This window comes from Labrus mixtus, chromosome 14 (assembly GCF_963584025.1).
Source record: "Labrus mixtus chromosome 14, fLabMix1.1, whole genome shotgun sequence".
NCBI classification, from domain to species: Eukaryota; Metazoa; Chordata; class Actinopteri; order Labriformes; family Labridae; genus Labrus; species Labrus mixtus.
In genome coordinates, this window is record NC_083625.1 from 3,266,469 (window position 1) to 3,288,628 (window position 22,160).

Genomic DNA, 22,160 nt, shown 5'->3' on the forward strand with positions numbered 1-22,160 from the left:
ACTGAAAAGGAGATATTTTGTACACACGCAGGCAAGCACAGGTTTAAATCAAATGTTTATTGATAAAGCAGAAAATAATACAAAATGGGATTGTACTGATTGTACTGTATCAGAGTCCTGTTGTAATGTTTCTGCCCACCTATAACAACTTTATTAAATTGTAGTTGTTGTCTAAATCTTTGGCAAAGAGAAGCTGCTGAATCCATAGTGCTGTAAATCCTAATTGAGTTAATTAAAACGTGGTTTATCAACTGATAATGTACACTCACTATGTTGTGAGAAGAGGCACACGTCAACTCATGTTTTAAATGTGTTGTTAATGTCATCGCCACTAGAGGGCGCCCTGTCAAAGATGGTTTAGATTAAGAAGATTAACACCTATTAACACTGTAGGAAAATAAGTCCCACATAGAAACATCGATCTGTTATTAGCTTAATGCAAACATAGTCATAATTAGTATCAAATTTACCTTCATATATCACCTATTTTACATTCAGAAAACTATTTAAAAAAAAATTGTATCCACACTCCTCCCTCCTTTACATGTCACACTCAGTTTAGATTATCATTTTAATATTTTTTCCTTCCAACCACCAATTGACATGTATTCTAGGAACATCTCAATTCCCCCTTTCCCCTTTCCATCATGCAGAATTATCTAACTATAGGTGCTGTAAGATCAGAGATCATTTTACTGTATACTATTTTGGTGCACGTAGTTAGTCAGACTTTAATTCTAACAAGTGAATGAGCTGTTGATAACTTGGAGTACATTTGATCGCCACATAACTAAATTTAAATAATCTATGAGAATAATAAAGAAGAATAATCATCACCTTTGTAACTCAATAATCACTGAATGTTACTTTTAAATAGTTTACATTATGTTATTGCACTTTTTTGTTTTATAGTTTTTCTTGACTGTGAAGTTATTTCTTAATATTGTTATTATGTTACTTTTACATGTCATAAATAAAGGTTAAATTATAATAGTTTTATTAGTTGTAATGTAAAGGAAGTGGTAGAAGTACGCCATGGTCTAATTAGTCAAATATTAGTAAAACATCACATTTTCAGTCCCAAAATTGATTTTAATGAAGGCCTTAATATATGCCATCATGAGTGAATAACCAGAGGGGTAGAAAGCAACAATATTAAGTTAATTTATGTTATCTTATTTTATTTTGTCTTATCTTTACCATCTTATCGTACCTTGAATTACTTGTCCTATTTATAATAATAATAATAATAATAATAATAACTTTATTAATATAGCACTTTTTAAAAACACATAAGAACCCAACAACAGCTGAGACCAAGAGCACCAAAGATTTAAAAAGATGTAAGAATTTGACATCATTAGTAATTATTTATGTAATTTATTTATGTAATTAAGATAAGATAAGATAAGATAATACTTTATTGATCCCCAGAGGGGAAATTCGGGCGTTGCAGCAGCACAGACAAGAAAGCTCAAAATACACATTAAACAGAATAGATAAGATAAATAAAAATAAAAACAGGGAGTATATACAAGTACAAAATGAATGATGAAGTTAACTATGCAGGGAATTGAGACAGTATTTGCAGAGAATGACAAGATAAAGTGACAAGTGATGATTAAAGTGACTTGGTATGATAAATAGCAGCAAGTAATGTAAACAGCAGAGAAGAGAGGCAGTGTTGTACCACAGTAATGCAGAGAATGTATGTAATTATTTATGTTATTTAATTATTTATGTTATGTAATTATTTGCCAACATTAGGATATTGCAACTAAACGTTTTCATGAACTCAAAAAAGGACATAAAATATTTTAATTGTGACAAACAGAGACTTTCTAATGTCTGGGTCGTCTGCTTTTACTTTGATGATTCGTCTGCGGAAGTAGATTTTATTCTGAAAACGTGACCGGAAGTGTGCTCTGTAACGCTTTATAACTTGACGGTTGTGTTTTCTGTTCCCCGGGGCCACAGTGTTTTCAACGGGACTCAACTTACAAATTTACTGGACTCGCTATGGCCGCTTGACCCAGGCTGAAAACACTCTTGTTTCTTGTTTCTTGTTTGTAGGAAAAGTTTTTTTTTTTTCTCCAGATAAAACTTTCTTCTTCTGTGTAGTTTTTATGTCAAAAAATAAGGATGCAACCCCCACCGAGAAAGGTGAGTTTTCCCCGTTGTAGCCACGCTTTGTTGCCTTTCGTCTGGTTACAAAAACGACATAATTGCTACTTTTTACTTCTACAGATGTGCGTTCGGCTTGTGTCCTCGAAGTTGTTTGATGTTTCTCTAAAATAGCGGCGAAGGAGGAAAAACTTTTGGGGGAAAAAAGGGTCCCATGTGCCGCAATTTTTTTTTTAAAGGAGAATAGCCCCGTTAACGTTTCCCTCTCAAACGGGGACACCGTCAAACCACAGACGTCCAAAATGTCACTTTAAATAGTGTTTTTATGACCAAAGAGCATTGCAAAGTAATCGGCACATGTTGAGAAATAGTGCACACATTGCGGTGTGTTACAAGTGATTCAGAAAGACACTCTTAGGATCAAGTAAATATCAGTGTGACTCCCTCTGGTCCTGCTGCCACCCGTAGATTAAACACTTTTGCAAGTTAATATCCGAGTAAAATGTTATTCTAGTGTTTTATTTACCCATGCCGAATTTGAGAGTGGAGCGAAATTAATGCATTAAAAGCGAAATGAAACTATTTTCTTGCATGCAAGTTTGCCTACAGCCCTGGAGCAGTAAAATGTCAGATTTTTTGCATGTTCTATGGTGTACTTTTCTCCTTCAAGGGGAAAGTCCAGGGGGAGGAGGGGAGGAGGGGGGGGGGCAAAAAAGAGACAAAAACAGTCGAAAATGCAAAAAAAAATAGCTCGAAGTTAGAAAGCATACCAAGCTGTTAAGGAAGGTTTTAAACGTTTTAGTTTGTGGAAATAAACATGAAGAAGTCAAATCTTGGCACAGTTTGGTTCGGTGCGAAAAAATGTTCACGGGGGATCATATTTCAAAAACATGGCTCAGCAGCATTTCTTTTCTCTGTAGTACATTGAGCTGCTCGGTGAGATCAGACACATAGAAGCTCTTTTATCACATGAAGCCTGATTTTAAAGATGCGTGTTAATGTGGATTTTGTGTCTTTGAACTTTTGCCTTCCCCTCCATTGAGGGTGAAGAAAAACTTATGGCATGTTGTGAAATGACATCAATAGTTATCAAACGTTGGTGACATATATAATAAGATAACTACACCTGATCTCTTGTTACTTGATTGTAAAGCTATGTGTTTAAAGTTCTGTTGTGTCATGGGGTTTAACTTTTAAAAATCAGAACATATTGTGGATTTTCATGCCATCAGAAGTGTAACATCCACTTTTCCTCTAGGTTGCATTATCAACCTTCAATCTGGCTCTGTTTCCCTGTTGACAATAACACGTCCTCTTATCAGGTAGGGGATCAGGTCTCTGTACTACCATGGCTTTCCTCATGGTCAGTGCAAAGCCCCGGGAGGCCTTATGACTCGTAGTTATGTGTAAGTTAAGGGGACGTTTAGCCACTGAAGATGGTAAAAATAACACAAAATGAACTGAGCTTTAAACATCAGAGGACCTGTGAAGTAGACCAAGCCTCGTGAAGATGTTTGATCTTCTGTTAGGCATGTTACATCCTCCTTACCTCTCGTTTAAAATCTGTAGATAAGCACTTCAATTAAGCCCGGTGATAGTCTTTTTTAATTAACTGTTGATCTGCCAATAGGGCTGGACGACATGGACCAAAACTCATATCTCGATATTTTTTCACTGAATTGCGATACTCGATATATATCAATATCATCTTTTTTTTAACAGTCAGTTAAGTTCAACATGTACATGGAAAATAAACTACCTCTTTGTGAAGTTAATTCATTTTCTGCACAACAAAATAAACACAGTTGTGTGTTTTGTTATCCATTTAGTTTTTTGAGTTTGGCTCAGAAAAAGAGAGAGAGAGGAGAAATAAGTGAACTAGCCGCTCTACAGAAAACGTTATTTTAATTCAACATGAACTATATCGATATTAACGATATTGTCCTACCCTTTATCGGATTGAAAATATATCGATATATCTTAAAAACTCGATATATCGCCCAGCCCTATCTACCAAGTGTCAGAAAATTATGAAAACAGTAAAAAAAAAAAAATACATCAGACACATTTTGAGTTTGAAGATATTGAGTTCACTGTCACAGATGATCAATAAAATGATTTTATAAAATCACTTTCGAGCAGTTAGATTGAAACAATTACTGGTCATTTGTCTTTAAACTGAATTTAAAGGTTTGTCTGTTATGAAGCTAGTTGCAGATGTGTACATTATTATTTTAAAAATGTTTTCCTTTAGACAACACTAACCGTTCCAGGGATGAGACCTGGTCCCCGCTCTTAATCATTTATCTAACGGCAATTTAGAAACCCAGCGTGATAATGGATGCTGTCAATTTTCACTTGTACTGATTGCAGCTGAAACAACACTGCGGCCCTTTGAGTCGTTTGGTATCCATATGGGAATTATCTTGGGAAAGTCCTCTTTGTGTTTCTGTTTGAGCTGAAGAAAAAAAGAGATGTGACTCTCTCCAGATTCTTTTTCTCATAATTCAGTTTTTTTCCTTCCTTGACAGGTCCGGGTCACCCAGGAGCTGAAACACACTCATGCAGAGCAGATGAGCAGATTACACATCAAACACCAGACAGAATGTGACCTCCTGGAGGACCTGAGGTGAGCCGTCAGGAGTCAGACTGCAGACAGGCTTTGTGACAGAAAGTATTCATGATGAACCTAAAGACTTGTTGAACTATGCATTTATATAGCTCGCCAGTCAGCTGCTCAATTATGCCACAAAAAAAAAATAGAATCATAATAATTTGGATTAAAGTTGTGATACTTGAACTTGATTATTGCATCATCTCGACTTGAGCTGAACTGAATGCACCTCATCGTGGCCCAAAGTGATGCTGCATTTACATAAGTTCAGTCAGACCGCACGAGAGCAGGACGCACAATCTGCAGTGAAGCTGGCAAAAGTAAATGTCGACTGCACGGCCATCCAAAGTTAAACTAAGTTCACCCACTGAATTAAGAATAAGATGTTATTGAAGCTCCTTCCATGCAGATGTCGAATCGGTGCATCCCATAGCACTAATCAATTTATCTTGATATTCACTTTTTAAAAGCACTGAAAACCAAAATGTTCAAAATAAATATTTTCAGTTTTGCCGTGTTAGCCAGCACAAGCAAGTAGGGCTGGGCGATATGGACCAAAACTCATATCTTAGGTATTGATTAGCTGAATGGCGATACTCGATATGTATCGATATGTATTTTATTAACAGTGAAAACACATGGAAAAATAAACTACCTGTTTGTGAATTTAAAAAGTAATATTATAGAATAAAAATGTTCCTTAAATACAATAAAAGAGAGAGAGAGGAGGAGCAGGGTGAAGAGGGACAGACAGTCAGTCATCATCAGTGAGATGAGAAAAAGGTGACCTGGCACCTCTGTAATGTCATTTTAATGCAACATAAACTATATCCATATTAACGATATTGTCTTACCCTATATCTTGTTTGAAAATATATCGATATATCTTAAAAACTTGATATATTTCCCAGCCCTACAAGGAAGCCAACTGTGAGTTGTTGCAAGTCTTGTGCCTTGTCTAGAAACACACACAACAGGAAACCAAAAAAATGAATGCCTCCTCAAAATAGGGAAATCACACCTCAAGCTGTGAACACATCATGTGAACTATTTAGCTTAATGTAATTCAGTCATTCATCTGGTAAATCATTACTCTCTTTTAGCTCTTTTTTTTTAAGTCTCTCATCAAGGTCATCTCTGGCTCTTTACCTGCTCATGCTTCACCAGCTCGTCTCACACTGTGACCTTCTTAGCAGGTCGGGTAATAAAGCTAATTTTAGCAGTGACGTTGCACGTTGAAGACTTTGAAAGGGTAACAGTTGTATCTGACTGAGTGGCACATCTCCAGAGAGTTTTTATTGTGTTTTTTCACAACCAGCAATCATCTCACATTGTCCCGTGGCAAAAGACAAGTCGAGCATCATCAAGCTAAAAAAAAAAAAAACAGGAACATTTTGTGTAGAAGTCGGAGTTCCACTAGTTCTCTTCTCGTCTTTTAAAAAGGAGATCCCCCTGACATTGAACAAAACTCCCCTTATTTCAAAGAGAATTTCCCGATAAATACCCCCTATGCTAATTTCAGCGTCTGCTCTGAAATGCCTTGTTATGGTTGGTTACAGGGTAGAACGTTTTTACCCACATCACTGATTAAAGTCTGTCTCTGAACCTTTTGATTATCTTATAAGTGCATATTCTTTCAGGGTCAGATTCAAGCATCCTGTCTCTTAAAGATTGTTTGACAGCGTCTTCCCTCATTTAAAGAATATTTATCTGCAACTAAGTCCAAATCCAGACGTGTGAAAGTCCTCCAGCCAGGTAAACACTCGTCTTTGATTCAGGCAGCGAGCTTCAGCACTGTGATTAGAAGCATTTTAAAGGTTTATAAGCTAAAGGTTGTGGTTGTGTTTTCAGTCTTAGTTTTGGGTTGAGTTGACAGCCTACTGGCTCCCCACTTCCTGTCTGTGGTTGGTGGCAGAGCTCTGAACCTTTCAAACAGCTGGAAGTTAAGGTCATAGAGAGCTGCCAGATGTTCTGACTGCTTTGAATCGCTCGCCGTGGGAGGCTGTTTGAAACAATGTAAAACTCGACGGGTATTGAATTTGCGAGGGGTCACTCTCCCCGAGCCCAACGAGAAATGATTCAGCAAACTGGAAGTTGCATCTGCTCGTCAGCAAACGCTCCGTTTGGGAAAATGACAGGAAGTGAGTAATGGCCGGGGGGGGGGGGGGGGGGGGGGGGGTATTGGAAGAGAGGGAGCCTTGGAAAAGCAGTGAAGAGGAAGGGAGCAGGCGAGAGGAAGAGAGGGAAGCTCCCAGGAAGTAAGCCAGATTGTTTAGAGCAGGGTGGAGCATGGCAGTCAAGTCTCGACATGTTTAATGACTTAATGATGATTTCGCTGCAGTCACATTTTTCCCAGGGCGCTGACCTCTCGTCTTTTCTTAGACTTTTGTATAAATTCGACTTGAGTTATTGCTGGTTTTGTTCCTGTTGTCAACCTTCAAAACTGTAAAATACCCATAAAAACAACATCCATCGAGATTCCCTGCAGTTCTCAGCCCATATCATGATTTACAGCTCTATTTCTTAAACCCGGCGTCAAACATTTTAACCAAATTGAAACTTAAGACGTGCTGTTTTTGTTCCTATTTTTTTTTTCTTTTTTAAAATCTCCTTTTCCCATCAACATTTGAGTCACATTCCTAGTATGTCCACACATACCTGGCATATTAAGATGATTCAGATTCAGATTATGAACATGCAGCAAAGCAACAAAAGGAAGTACTTTTACTTCAGTAGTCTCAGTAGATCCTTAACAAGTCAACACAATAACGACAGTATTCTTCATTTTTTTCTACAACCCTAATTCTACTTCTGTCAACCAATTTGAGTGTTATCACTTTTGAAATGGTATTTTCTCTGGCGTTTAATTTGCACATGTGGACCTGGTTTGATTTGGAGATGATATTGGGTAGTTCGCTGCTGCAGAAGGTTTTTAGTTACAAATAAATAAATGGTGGATAGTTCAAACGCTGTGATCTTGATAGATAACGGTTGGTGTTGTTATAGTGAAGTGTTACCACTTTAAGCATTTTAATGTTTGATATTGAGTCTTCAGAAAACATACACCACACCAAAGATATTTTCAGTTCAGAGATTGCTTTATTTAAAAAATAAACGACTGCATCATGGATTGTCCAATTTGTTCAACTTGCACGTAAATACAAGACAACAAACCTATATTAAAATAGTTTAATACAAAACTACATGTGATGCTTTACAGTGCATATATAAAGAACATCAAATGAAGCCCTTTGGATAATCCCCACATCACCAAACTGTGTTATACTGGAATAATAAATGAACTGCTTTTCTTTATGGATATATTGTCTCATCTGTAATCCAATAATAATATGGTAACATTCACTTTATATCTTTTTTTTAGGACTTTTAGCCAAAAGAGGGCCGCTGTAGAACGAGACTACGCCCAGGTAAGTAAATCTTAACCCTCTCACAGCCCTTTCTGATGCTTGGTACCACCATCGCTGCTCTCCCTTGTCATTTGCGTTGCTAAAAATACTCCCAGTTTTTTACGATACTGTCCTCCAAAGACACCATATGACAGTGGGGTTGAGGATGTGGCCTTAAGAAAGCTCTTTGTTCACATGTGGCCAGAAAGCTCATAAATGGTAAGCAGCCGCAGAAACAAACACCACAACTGAGAGAGAAACAACTTCCACTGGTTATCCTCTCCGGCTCGCTTCCTCCTGCGCCGTGTTGTTTTTTTCCCCGCAGCTTCCTGGAGATGTCAATCGTCCGTCTAAAAATCCGGTCTTTGCCTCTTTGGCTCTGTTCAGGTTTTGCAGCCCTGTGAGGAATGTCCACCACCACTGTGAAGAGAGAGAGAGAGAGAGGGGGGGGGGGGGGGGGCATGTCGGCAGATCTGACTAGCGTCTTTAAATGTCTGTTTGCTCTGATGCATCTGGTCCTAAAGGCTGTTTCCATGAAGGTGGTTAGATGAAGCAAACGAATAGTACCAGGATGGATCTGTTTCATCGAGCCAACTGGGAGATTATGTGACCATTCTGAGTCGTGTGTGGTTTATTACATGACTTAGAAACCAAAGACTGTATACAAGAAGTGGACATTACCATTGTGACATGACCGAAGTGCACTACTGTTATGAAGCCTGAAGTAATGTCTTTTGGCTGTTGCCTAGGACTGTCCCGATAATTGCTATATTGCAATACTGTTGACAAACCAACTGCAGTGATGGAAAGCCATGACCACAACCCATTTGTTCACATTTATTCTTATCTTCTTGAGGCTCTGCCCTTCTGGTTTTTAACCTTAAATGTGTCCGTATTGGATGTTAGATAAATAAATTATGTAAGCCAGAATGAATCTCTCTCTGTTCCCTCCTCACCCTCTTCTGGTCATGCAGAGTTTCAGTCTTTGTTTTTTTTAACAGAAAACTATCCGATTTCTCTGGTCACAACACCAGATTTTACTCTTACCAGTCTGAGAACATTTCAGCTTTTGGTTATGATAGAGACAGGAAATACAGGGAAGAGGGAGTTGGGGATTTCATGCAGAAAAGGGCAGAGGGGCTAGGTCGAACTCACGACCTACGCAGTGAGGACTCGGCCTCTGTACATGACCGAGCCAAACCGGTGTCCCAAGAAGCACACAGAATATTACATGTTATCTTTGTGATTATTCAGATGTCAAAGCACAACTGCCCGTTCCACTCCAAAAGTCTGGAGAGGCTGAAGTGTTAGCAACATATACAAAACCCTAAGCACCCCTATGACGCAACATTTGGTCGACGAGATGGTTCCTTTAAGCCTTTTTATGAACATTAAAACCAGGATACATTAAGAAATCTGTTGAAGAACCCAATACTTTGGTGCTTTTATCACATCCTGCCACCCTAAATCACAGCAGGGGAGGTTTCCCAACATGGCAGACCTACTGGCCCTTTTCAGAGTACGATTCTGCAACAGCACCGTAACAAAGCTCTGCCGTCATTATGCCTTCTGCAGAAGCATAACATGTAGAGAAACAGTTGGGGCTCTGCATACATACACACACTCAGACATGCACACACACACACACACACACACACACACACACACACAGAATGTGGTGCTCTCCCCCTGTTGGCTTTTTCCAACGGGGGGTGATCCCGTCCCCCTTTGATGCCTCTGTTATGACCTCCGATGACGGAGCAGAGTTGGAATCACTTTGTTACATTCATAGTGAACGCTAGACATCACAGGGGCGTAAATATCACATCTGAAAGGACAGTCTGAACGCCATAAGAGGTCATGTTGTATTATTTCGTCCTAACCAGGTTAGACTTGTTGGGAAGTTTCAGTGTTGACTGAGGTTAGACATATTTGAGCCTGCTTTGCTAAACTTAACTTCCTGAAAAGACAAATCCTGAAGAAACCCTGATTAAATTCCTATTTCTGCTTTCTTGGCTTGCTCTGCTGAAAATGCATTACAGTACGACCTGGGATCAAACATTCACCTTTTGTGTAGAGATAGTTATACTCCACATTCACAGGTTGAATGTGTGTACACCGCTGCGGTTGAAAATCTCTGACACCTGTTTGTACATAATTTATATTCGCTTGACTGGGTCCGTGTATTCATGTCAGCTTGCATAAAAAATGTATGATGTCTCAGATTCAGGAAAGAGGAGTACAAATACTACACTGAACTCTGCACACAAGGCAACCACAGAGAGAGCATGAAAGTAACTGTTACTATCCGTGAAGCTGTGCAGCAACGAGAGTTTTGGGATTTTTGAATTTCTGATTGGCTAGATTGTCCGTTTAAAACACTCGAGTTGTCTGGCAGCTGAAACAGGAATGTAGTTATCAGCTGGTCTGTAAATCAACTTGAAGAAGTAAACACTGAGACGGTATGAAAGTATTTGTTATGTTAGTACACTGTTAGGAACGGGGAACATGAATTATCCCATGACACATTATTTTTGCATTTATTTAAATACAACATGAATGCAGTGGGAATTCAAAAATGAGTATTCAAATAAAGCCATGTGGTTTTCCTAGTGGAGAGTCAAGGTCAGTCTGCACTGCAGGCTAGCTTTTGTAACCCAGTGCATGTGTGTTTTATTGGATATGCATGCCCAAGTTATACCAGTGTTTTAAGATTCAGATTTCATCAGAACTGAGCGCTGCAGCACATCTCTCTCTAATTTGTATGCCTCGTAACATGTTGTGAGTTCTCCATAGGAGTTGATTCCTGGATATCTTGTGTGGTGCATCAAAAGTTGAGGTTAAATCATTGATTAGTCAACTTGATAAATATTTCTTCTTCCTCTCTGGTTTGAAGGGTGATCTGTGTGTCTTGATTGTACTGGCCGGCTGAGAGTTGTGTGATCAATTAGACACCCGCTGCCAATGGTTGAATCAAAGTGGGTCAGAGTGTCTCTGGATGGAACACTTGGTTCCCTTTGGTCACACCCGCTGCTTTTTCTTTTTCTTTGAAAAGAAAATCTCTTCTCTTTACGCGCCTTTTCTCTTAACCTCTTACACCTGCAAGCTGCTTCAGCCATCAGCTGATTACTAGTCAAATCACACAGTGTGATAAAATGTCCTCCTCTGTGCGGCTCTTCCTCGGCTGTCCTCACATCCCTCCTCCTCCTCCTCCCCTTCCCTTGTTCCCATCGCAGTATTCAGGCGTGTCCGCTCGGCTAGCCCAGTTGGCGATCCTCTCTCTATCTGAGCCTACAATGGTCGGGTTTGTAGCCGCTCTGAAACTTTGGCACTAAGATCACCAAGACCAGCGAGTTCAGAGCTTGTGTCTCCAAAGTGGACAGAGGCAGGATAGATGGGCTAATTTCATTAATGGGCATTTTATCTGTTTTTTTTAGCACAAGACAAAGTTAGAAAAAGATGATGAATGTGGTGGCTGTCTGTATATTAAATGAAAATCCAGCTTGTTAAATTAAATGTAGCATATATCCATGTACTCCAATCTTTTGCATCACTGCTCTTTTGCACAAAAACTGTGTAAAGAATTGCATTATACAAGTTTTTCCACAAAAAGTCTGTTTCAGAAAAAACCTGAATTCATGGTCATTTGTGATTTTGGTTAACGCTGTGGAACCTGTGGGTGTTATTTTAGATCGATGTTTTATAATAAAAAAAACATTTTCTACTGTAGTAACAGCCCGAGAGTTTACAGAACATGTAATGACATAAGCATGACTCGAGCAAAATAGTGTCCAAGAGAGCTCTGGTCTCTGGGTCAGGGTGGCTATGAGCCTGATGAAGACACGGGGTTGAAACAAGGTCACACATTTTTGGGGAGCTGTGATTAACAGTTATTCCGTTCTAACAATAGCTCTGGTATGTGTCTTCTCACTGGTTATGTATGGAGGGAAAAAATGCATGGCAATACCTGACAGTCTACCTGTCTCTGTTACGATTGGAGGCAGAATACAGTTTTAAGTTGGTATTTAAAAATGTGTTTTATAAAGCTAAAGTGGCACTCTTAACAGAATCCTTATTCAGCGCTTCAACGTTGTTAACTTGCTGAGCCACAGCTGATGAATGAAAACACAATGCAGAACATTCACCCTGTAAACATGCATGAAACAGATTACTCAGATCAAAACCATCGAGGTGGTAAACCACAGAGTGACTATGTGCTACCTACTTGTTGTATAACCTGTGCACTGCCCCGCCTCCTATTACATTATCCCACTAAGTATGAAAACACCAACTTTATGAAGTCATTTTTATACTTATACTGACGTGACAGTGTTTAACCTCAAATAAATAAATGGTTGAAGTCGGTGCAGAAGAAGACGAGATGTCTGGACTTTGAGTCCCTTGTGCAAATGAAGCTCCATAAATGTTGGATGTTACAACTCCAATAAAACAACAGTATATTGTCTTTTCATCAGACCCACACCGCATGGTGTCCACATCCTTTAAACTTAAAGCCAAGGATTCTTATCTTATCTTTTGTTTTTTAGATTCATAGCTCTCTTTAATTTGGTATAAACTCAACAGCTGTGGGGACGATTTTTTTTTTTGCTCCAACCACCTTTTGAATTAACAGTTTTTAATGTAAACATTGGAACCCAAACAAAATCATTTTATACATCATACATAACAAAAACGGTCAATTAAGTGAATTTGCTGTAGCTTATATGAGTCGTTTTGGCTGTGTCTTATTTAAGATAAAATGACTCAGCACTACTTTCAGACTTTAGGAGACTACCAGACATACAGTACATGTATATACAGAAACACCCAAGAAATCATCCTTACAGTTTAAAAATAAAATGTTTACTGGCCTGATATTTTGGGTCTTCAAAGGTTAACCTCACTGCGGTCAAGGTAGAGGAACCTGATATAGACTCTGGCGTGAAAGAGGTCCAAATATACACATTTATCTGCTAAAATTGAACCTACATCAGCATTAAAACCACTAATGAGCTCACCTTTAAAAAAAATAGGTGAACAAGTTCATGCAATTCTGATTTAAAACTCCCTGCAATCAGAAAAGACTTGACAATATGTTTGGATTTTATATCAGTTCCTGCGTCTAAAACTGATGAACATGATGAATTAAACTGGAAATCTTTGAACTCTAATGAAGAAAAGATGTCGTTTTTTTCTGATTCTACTCTTTCTACCCTTCTGTCGTCGTGCTCTGGCTGCCCGGTGGTTTATGGGACAAGGTCAGAAAGGGGCAGCGTCCTCCAAGCATGTCCTGTGTGAAGATGAGATGCAGAAAATGTGTGTCGGTGTCAGAGGTGGAAGGTCATGCCTGTTTTTGTGTCTCCCTTTCTTCTCTTCAAGGCCCTCCAGAAGCTGGCAAACCAGTATCTAAAGAGAGAGTGGCCCGACAGTCCCACAGATGAACAAGCAGATCAGAGGTAACACCTTTCTCCAAACTTATTATGTGTTAGGAAAATAAAATAAAAAGTCTATTTTAGCTAACACACTGCTCGTCTGAAGCCAGATGTTGTTTTAAAACATTGAATCAGTTTATCAGCCTTCAGTCCCCAAGCAGGAAGGAGCTCAGATTTAGATGTTCTGTATTATAAAGACGTTTTAGTCATCTTTAATGCAAAAAAAGTGCAGATTTCTTCAGTTTCTTGCTCCTTCAATGAAAGTTAATTATCTTGCCTTTGTAGGAAGTGATATTAAACTGATTAGATTTTTTTATTTATTTTTTTTAACTTAGTTTTTATTAATTTTTCTCATCAACAACACTACAATATGAAAAATATTTATTTATTTTTCCTTTTTCCAGCTGTATAGTTACATTCGGATATTAAGCCAGCAGAAATAGATTACAAAAGTAAAATACAAATCAAAATGTCCACTCCAAAGAATATACATATATACAATAATACACATAAACAAACAAGTACCTAAATAAATGTTCATAAAAGTAGAGGAGATATGAAAATCATAAATAAAAGTTGTAATCATAAAGAAATAAATTCTAATCCACTCAAAGATATCACGTGTCAAAGTACAGCTGCGAAGTCTAGATTTTAGTTTTGAATGATTTTTTCAGACAAAACCATTTTTAGAGAATAAATAATCATCAACAAATCACAGGAATACCGAGGGAGACTCTGTGATTCTGTACTTCACATCTTGCTGCCTTCTTCCCAGGCTTCATCTGTTTACAAGAATTTAATTTGACAGCTCAAATGAATTCCTGTGTTTTGTCTTTGTTTGCTCCAGGAACATGTACTGTGTATGGAAGGATTATTTAGAGGGTACGATCCAGGTCACACAGTCCAGAATCAGCGCCTGTGATAACTACAAAGTCCAAGTCGCTGATCCAGCTAAGACGGTCCGACTTCAGAAGGAGCAGCAGCTGAGGAAGGTAATGCAGATTTATTTGACACCTCCGCTCGGGTTTCAGACATAAAACTTTCTTTGCACAGCTCCACCTTTGTTATTAAAACCATTTTCATATATGCACTCCTGAACATTTCAGGCACACTGCCCCTGAAGGCAACACATGCCTTAATGTCGCAATGAAAGAGCGGAGAGGAACAGAAATGGTGAACAGAAAACATAACAAAGCAGTTTCACTACGTGCACAGAGATCGCACCAGTCGCATGAATACAATCTATGGCCGTGTACTGTGTGCAGGATATATACTGCATGTCACCATCACCTGGCTCACGGTGAATTTTCCTGAATATTTCCTGCTGCATTAAACAGTTTCTATAGGGGGCTGGTATGGAAAATTTCAGGTAATGTCGGAGTGAAAAATGTGGCTGTTTGCGTTCACACATGCATCTCATCCTGAAAACTTCAGGAACTTCAGGAGTTTTGTGTGAAAGCGCCACAATTTTCTCTTAATCAAGAATTTAGTAACATATTTTTTGTCACTTGCAACCATATAAAATTAAACTAAAAGATCTCTCCTTTACTCAAACCGTCAGGAGTTACTTAAACAAAGAGACAAATGACACTTCAATACTGAAGCCTTAACAGTAAGTTCCTTTGTCCATCCTTCCTTTGTTTTCTTGTATTGACACTCTGCCACAAATGCCAGCAGTGTGTTGGAAGTCCTGAATATCTTATCTGCACTGAGAACCTTTTTGTTTTTTCATTTTCTCTCTGGTCATCACCAGCTGAAACATGTTCACCCCTGTGCAAAGTGCTTTGCTTTAGTAATGTAATTTTGACTTACTGTACATGTGAGGGAGGGGCTGAGCAAATAACACAGAGACCCACTGCCACATCATACTGTATATGTACATGTGGCAGCTAATGGTTCTCCAGAATACCCCCACGGTGCCCAACTCTCAATGAGCTGCTCTTTCATGCTGTGCAAAAAAATACCAAGAAAAATATGCATTTGTTAAATTGTAGAGGGATATTATGTATGTAGGTATCTCTACAAACTGCCCAGATAAGATAAGGCATGAGCTTTTTAAATAATTATGTTACTAGTTTTTTTACTGTAAACATGACATGTCCACAGGAGATTATTTTTTTTACTATCCATTTATTAGTTTTGAAAGTATCCATAATTAAATCTTTATTTGGTTGTTATAGAGCCTTAACATAACGTGGATGCAATGCAACAAGATTCTTAAATCCATTAGGGTTTTGATGTGTTAGCAGTATAAGTAGCAGCTCACAAGTTCTCCCCCCTCTGGTCTCCTCAAAACGATTTCCAGTAAGAACCAAGAGTAAACAACTTGTGTAATAAATTATAAAAGGTGTAATAAACGATCGGCTAAAAGAGGGCAGACGTCACAGCTGCTGTTCTTATCATTAATGACTTCTCTCAGTTACTGATTTGGGGCACTGCGCTCGTCCAAAGTTAATCGTGAGGAAGTCTGAGTGTACCTTTCTGAAAAGTAACCAGCGCGTCTCTGCTGGTTTCTGCTGCTGCACTGTATAATGGTGCTCTTGTATGAACTCACCTTTCACAGTTTTCAAACCTCTCGTATGCACCATTATGACATAAATAACCTCCCTCATGATTTCTGTTGATATGGTTTGGTGGATTACTTTTTTATTTATTTTCAGGAGGTAAATTCAATAATATTTTCATAAATGCAAACCGCTCTCTTGTTTTTCTGTGTGTGTGTCTCTTACACACACCCTCAGTGTATCGATCAGCTGATGGCGGTTCAGGCCGAGCTACAGGATTCGGTGAAGGAGCTGACCAAGAGCAGGAAGAAGTACCAGGAGGCCGAGACGATGGCACAGGCAGTACGAGAGAAGACGGAGCTGGAAGCCAAGTACGAACCAGATTACTCAAATATCTTTGATGCATTGTGGTGATGTTTTGTTTGGGACTGCAACCAAAACTTGATTACATTCAGTCTACTACTGGTTTGTCTCAATGTTCCCTGGCGGCGCAGATCTCTGTGTACACAACACTCCCCCTTTCATTGGGATCTAATTGGTATTGCTCAAATATGATCTCTTAACATATAAAACGGTGAATTTTACTCTGAAGTTAAATCTACCTCGATGCTAATTCTGTTAGTCGGCTAAAGAAACTACCTTACTAAAATGTAAATCCTGGTCCATCTATGAGAAATTTCGCCCCCTCCAGAGAATGATGCATCAGCCGCCACCGCCAAAGAGAGAGAGAACACAAATACGTTTACAGGTCGGAGCTGACGATGATTTAAAACAATAAATATTCCCAATATTGGGTGCTGAGGATTCTATTTATGTTGCCCTGGTATTGAAATAGGTATTGAAACTGTACTAGAATTGTATTGAATTTTAAAACTCTGGTGTCTCTGGAATATTTTAAGAGAAATCCCCAAACATAAATTGGTTCTTTTCTCTTTTTGTGATTATTTTTTTATTATTTATGTTAAATATTGTCACTTACAATAAAGGAAAAAACAAGATGTTGTGGTTTTAACAACAGCCCACAAATATACAGGAGAGGAGAATCATGTACAGTATATCATATACATAACTCCTTATACAATACATTTCAAAAGAAGGGATGAAAACAGGAGACAAAAGGGGCAAACAAAGATTGAATCATCTCTCTCACCTGGATTACCACAACACAGAAAGTATACAAATAAGTAAAGAATAATGGAAAATGAAGGGGGGCAAAGAAAATAATAATTATACTTGATACTGTACTAGAATCGTATTGAATTTTAAAACTCTGGTATCTCTGGAATATTTGAAGCCAAATCCCCAAACGTAAATTGGTTCTTGTTTCTTCTGTGTGAGCGTTTGATACTTTCCTTTGCCTGACTTTATAGGAAGTTAACTCTTGGCTTTTTTGAACAATAATTTATTTTTGAAGGACGAAATAACTCCCCATTATTTTTTTAACCTTAAATTCCAATGATGCTCTTATAAAAATCCCCTAAATAAATAATTTAAAACGCCTAAAAAATACTTCTTTGGGTTGACATTTTCGTTGGACATGTTTTGTTTGAATAAGTTCAGACTAGTAAATTAAATACTTTTAATTTCCCCTCTCTAAAGTTTAACTGTTGGGAAAATCTTTGCGTATTAGTCCATTCTCAGTGTTTGTGCACCCAAAGGTTAGCTTTTCACATCACACTTATGTAAACTGCAAACTGGGCCAGGATTGTTTTTTTTTTCAGACTAGTTGTGATGTCATATCCTGCTCGTATGTACTCGTCTTAAACGGAGCTTTAAGGTGAACGCACGGAAACTTTCTCCCTTTCCCTAAACAGTCTTCTAGGCTTGAACTCTGCACATTCATCTTCTCACACAGTGAGGCTCTCACATCCAAGTGAAACAAAAACAAGCCGAACACATTCTGAAATGAAGGGAGGCTTTCTTAAAAGAAGCTGCAGAAAAGTTTTCAAGTTTCAGCCCAACAAATATTTCATATTCAAGCTTTGGGAAGATGTCTTTTCTCTCTTGTACCATCAACTCTTTGTCGTCCTGGCACAACAGGAACAGCTGGCACTTTGACACTCGACACATTGCCGACATTTTTCTTGCACCTTAGGACAGTTTGGTGTGGAGCTGAGACGCTGCTCTATGAAGTGTTGCTGTCAGAAAGGTTTCACAGCTGGATTGGATCTCATTCTAACACTACAAATACTATGATGATGATGATGATCTGACACAGAAGGATGAGAAGTCCAATGGCTTCAGCTCTGTTTTTTCACTTCCTTTTAACTTCTGTAGAGTGAAATGAACTGAAGGTCATTGAGTTGTGAAGGTGCAAACATCTGCTCTACAAATGGTTTTGATAAATAGCTTTACAGCTTATCTGTTTGTGTTGTAAACTGTGATTTCCCTCATTTCATCAGCACGTGTACACGCATATAAGGAAGCAGGTTACTCAGAGAAACTAGGTTAAACAGGTTATTAGAGAACATGCTCTGTAGACGTCTGAAGGATGTCAGTCTGTGTCTCCAAGCAGCAGGTTAGAAATCAGATTCCTCCCCTCCCTCAGACCTTATTTTGAAAACATGCCTTCATATGTTATGATAGAAGACACGGCTTTGTTACTTTTTTTTAAATTTAATTTGTCCCTAAATGTGAAGGTTTCTGCATTTCACAGTCAATTGTTCAGATTCTCTAACAACTGTTGAGGCAAAAGTGATTTTATATAGAAGAGGGCATCACTATGAAATTATGCATTTTTTTCATGCAGTCACTTCACATTTAAAACATTTTTCATTTTACATAATTAGATGAAATCACTCACTATAACATAAAATACACGTCTATACAGCCAAGAAATTGGTGTTCTATTTTCTAATCAAATGCAAAATTTCTGATAAAAATTATACAACAAATAAATATTTGTTTTCTTTTGTTGTAGCCAAAAAAAAGTCAAATCATTCCTATACTTTATTTATTTCTGTTCAGGTCGAAGCTGAGTCTCTTCCAGTCCAGGTCCAGTCTCCAGAGGGCAAGTGTGAAGGTATGACATCATAACATCCAAATAAACTGCTCGCCCTTTTGCGCCATTTCTGTGCCACAGTTAAACAGTATGAACTTTAACGTTCCAGCTGAAAGCCAAGAGAAGCGAGTGTAACTCCAAAGCCACGCACGCCAGAAATGACTACCTTCTAACGCTAGCAGCCGCTAACGCTCACCAGCAGCGCTACTACAACACAGACCTCATGGACTGCATCAAGGTGAGGAAATATCGTGCACTGTGAATTTGTAAGTTGATGATTGTGGGGAACACCTGTACTGTAATCGTGTTCTTTACGTTTGGATCTGCAGGTTTTAGATGGCAGAATCTATGAGCAGGTAAAAGATTACCTGGTGTCCCTGTGTCAGACTGAGCTGGAAACGTACCAGGCTGTCCACAACACCTTCAACCAGATCCTGAACAGCTCAAACGGAGTAAGTCTAAAAACCTACCAGTCAACCAGTACTTCACTTCATGTCCTGTTTTTAATTTTAGACCCAGAGCCTTTATGTGTGATTCTTAAAGCTACTGCAGCCGCGACTTGAAAATAGGACAAGATAGAGTTGATTTAATCCTGAAAGAATTATTCCAAAAATATTGAATCTGTATGATCCAAAAAATACAAACATGGCAGCAAAATATGAGCATTGTTTAATAAATCTATATTTAGTCTTCTTACTTTGCTTATCTCAATATTCGCAAGATAGTCCTGAAATCCAAATCCTGAATACCCTGATTCAAAGTATTCATTGATCTGCAGATATTTTCAACATCATATGATTGAAAGCTAGAAAGAAGATGTGCAGAGTTTACAGAAACCAGACAACAGCTAAGTTTAATTTCCTCTTTGTTCGAGGGACTCAGAAGAAAGGTGAATTAACTAAGCAGCTGAATTCAACCTGCAAAAGTGAAAGTCAAGGGATGAAAATGAGAAACTGCTTCCTGAATGTTTTGTCTATACTCTGCATTTTGCCAATTTTCAGAGTTTCACTGGTGTAGTCAATATTTTGCATTTTCCAGCTGTATTCTTAGTATTCAGTGAGACGCTCACAGTGTAGCTCCTGGGTGTCATAAAGACGAGCAGCTGATTTGGACAAAACATAAAAATAGCAACGGTTGGCAATGGATTGTGTTTTCTTTGCCAGGTTTGATTTATAAATGCTACCAAGGCTGATCCTTCTGATGTAGTGGACATGTCTGATTCTGTCAGTATCTCAGTGTTTCTTTGTGAATGGGGGAAGAGCTGAACGCTGGCTCCTTATTGGCTGCTAATGAAATGGCCGGTTTGAGTTTCCTCTGTGCTCTTGGTTACACGCTCGTGGCCTCGGTCAGGGTGATATCTTCAGGTCCTCTTGCAGCTCAGGAGTTTCAGTGGCATTTCGTTTCTCTTCAGCTCCGTATATATGAACAAATCATTAGACAGCAAAGAGCACACACATCAGTTCATGTGCTTCTAGTGTCAAGACAACGCCCCTAAACCAGATCTTATGTGTGCTTTGTGTAATTAAGCATTCTAATTTGAGCTATGAAGAACTTCTGGATAGGCTATGTTCTTGTCTTGATGTAATGTCAGGAACGATTTTCCCTGCAGAATATACAAATTTGGACTCAAAACATGCAAATACAGACTATTTAAAATTTCCACTTCTGTTTTTTCTGGTCTAACGGGAGCAACATAATAACTCTCAGATGTTTTTGAAAGCCATGAATACATGTTTTTTTTAGATAATGATGCTGGTTTGCTTTAATTAGGTTGTTTTATCAGGCACTTATCACTCCCTCAGTGCACTGCTTTGATAAACTGTTTTTATTTTATGTAATTCTTTCACTTATTGGGTTCGACTTTATGGAAATTAACCGTCAGTAATGGCTAATAAACTTGATTTGTACACGTCCCTGTATTCAGAAACGCCCTAAGAGGACACAAACACCGCAGGTCGATGTTATTTTTGCTAAAATCTTTGGGAAAATCATGAACTTACTGTTGAGACTCTACAAAGAAACTTGTGTTACTATAAATACAATGTGGATTAAAGCAATTATTAAGAGATTTACTCTAGGATAATATGAATTGTTAACATATACTGCCTGGATTAAATCTCCAAATAGGTTTTTTTTAAATCTGTAATTATACATCTAATATGTTCTATAATAAAATGTAAATAAAGGGGCAACAGTGACTGAAAAATACAACAAAAGTTATAAAGAATTAAAAGGATTACATCTGATGAAAGATCAGGATTCTCACATTTCTGCAAAAAGTCTAAACTTGTGTTTTTCTGTTCTCCTTTACGTTTCTGTAGGTCGCAGAGGAGTTCCACCAGCAGCTGTTTGTACAGAGCAACCTCATGTTTCAGCAGGCCCCGGACTTCTTGTACCAGCCCATCGACTCTGACACGGTTTGTCCTGACGCTTTTATTCATAAAATGTTACATGATGTGAACCAGTACAGCATTCATTGGAGGTGTATCTATTCCTTTTCTTCTTCTCTACTCTCTTTCTTTTTGGTCCCCAGACCTCAGACATGAAAGTAGATTTAAAGTTGATACCTGTAGGTCTCAGTTTGTCACCATGTTGAACATGAATTGTTTGTGCTGACTCAGCTGTTCAGACACAAATGATATTACAGACAACACTCAAAACACTAATATAGATCAAGTTGTTCTAGGTGAGTGTGTTCAGACAGATTCAGGTGCATGTGACTTTATTTGAACCCACAGGTGGATTTTTTTGCAGAAAGAAACATTGACATCCATCATGACACACAAACTACAGAACAGATGTAACAAGAGACAAGGCATTAGAGATAAAGTCAACTATTTAAAACATACTAAAACAAAACTAAGAATATATAAAAATGTATTGATTTTTGTTCTGTTTTAGTTATGCCATGAATACCACATGTTTTCATTAAAGAAAAGTAAGTTAAATATACACACAACATTTCCAACTTTCCCCAAAACCTTGCTGATCCTCAATGCTAGATTTCATAAAACAAGCTCATTTTCCTCATCGTAGTTTTAGCTCTCGACATGGAAAGACTTTTTAACCTACCTGCCG

General features: G+C 38.2%; 1 protein-coding gene across 1 annotated transcript in view; it reads left to right on the forward strand.

Annotated features, from left to right (window-relative positions):
* Positions 1-1,949: 1,949 nt before the first annotated feature.
* LOC132988795 (F-BAR and double SH3 domains protein 2-like) overlaps positions 1,950-22,160 on the forward strand; it is a 30,657-nt gene continuing 10,446 nt past the window's right edge. Inside the window, exons 1-10 of the mRNA XM_061056376.1 lie at positions 1,950-2,163; positions 4,656-4,753; positions 8,121-8,166; positions 13,525-13,601; positions 14,425-14,569; positions 16,319-16,452; positions 19,049-19,103; positions 19,192-19,320; positions 19,412-19,534; positions 21,404-21,499. Of these exons, the coding sequence (XP_060912359.1) occupies positions 2,143-2,163; positions 4,656-4,753; positions 8,121-8,166; positions 13,525-13,601; positions 14,425-14,569; positions 16,319-16,452; positions 19,049-19,103; positions 19,192-19,320; positions 19,412-19,534; positions 21,404-21,499 (924 nt within the window). The 5' untranslated portion in view covers positions 1,950-2,142. The remainder of the gene's footprint in view (positions 2,164-4,655; positions 4,754-8,120; positions 8,167-13,524; positions 13,602-14,424; positions 14,570-16,318; positions 16,453-19,048; positions 19,104-19,191; positions 19,321-19,411; positions 19,535-21,403; positions 21,500-22,160) is intronic.